General features: G+C 35.7%; 1 protein-coding gene across 1 annotated transcript; it reads left to right on the top strand.

The window, feature by feature from the left end:
* Positions 1–282: 282 nt before the first annotated feature.
* LOC104774643 (autophagy-related protein 8e-like) lies at positions 283–665 on the top strand (the record flags this gene model as incomplete). Its single annotated transcript, XM_010499167.1, has 2 exons — positions 283–394; positions 488–665. Coding segments are annotated over 2 exons (290 nt in total), but the record flags the coding sequence as incomplete, so codon positions are not given.
* Positions 666–670: the final 5 nt, after the last annotated feature.

Raw genomic sequence — 670 nt, 5'->3', positions numbered from 1 at the left:
TTTTTTTTTTTTTTTTTTTTTTTTCGGTTGTTTTGTTCTGTTCTTGTAAGGTTTACTTGTGTTTGCGTATGTATCACAATGTATGGTGCATTCAATTGCACTAACAAGAACATGAACCTTTTGTGGTGCAATTCGTAGTTTAGCTCGTATTAATGATCTCATTGGAACAATAAAGGGACTATTGGGGATGGATGTATGTTGCTGATCACAAGTTCCTTTTCGATTGGAATTCATAATTTGCCAAGAAATTTGTTACACATAACATTAGCTTGATTGTTTAAGAGTCCAATACTGGTTGTTTGTTTCTTCAAGTTTCTGATCACTATTTTTACTGGTTGCAGGTGATTGTGGAAAAGGCTGAGAAAAGTGAAGTCCCAAATATAGACAAGAAAAAGTAAGGACCTTTGATCTTGTTAACTTGTTATGTTTCAATGTTGAACACTAGTATGGAGTTTTGAATTGACTTTTGGATTTTTGATAAATGTAGGTACCTTGTGCCATCAGACCTAACAGTTGGTCAGTTTGTGTATGTGATTCGGAAGAGGATCAAACTAAGCGCCGAGAAGGCTATCTTCATATTCGTAGACAATGTTCTTCCTCCTACTGGAGAGCTAATGTCAAGTGTCTACGAGGATAAGAAGGACGAAGATGGCTTCCTTTACATCACTTA

This window comes from Camelina sativa, unplaced genomic scaffold (assembly GCF_000633955.1).
Source record: "Camelina sativa cultivar DH55 unplaced genomic scaffold, Cs unpScaffold04243, whole genome shotgun sequence".
NCBI lineage: Eukaryota > Viridiplantae > Streptophyta > Magnoliopsida > Brassicales > Brassicaceae > Camelina > Camelina sativa.
This window is presented reverse-complemented; position numbering and strand designations above follow the sequence as displayed.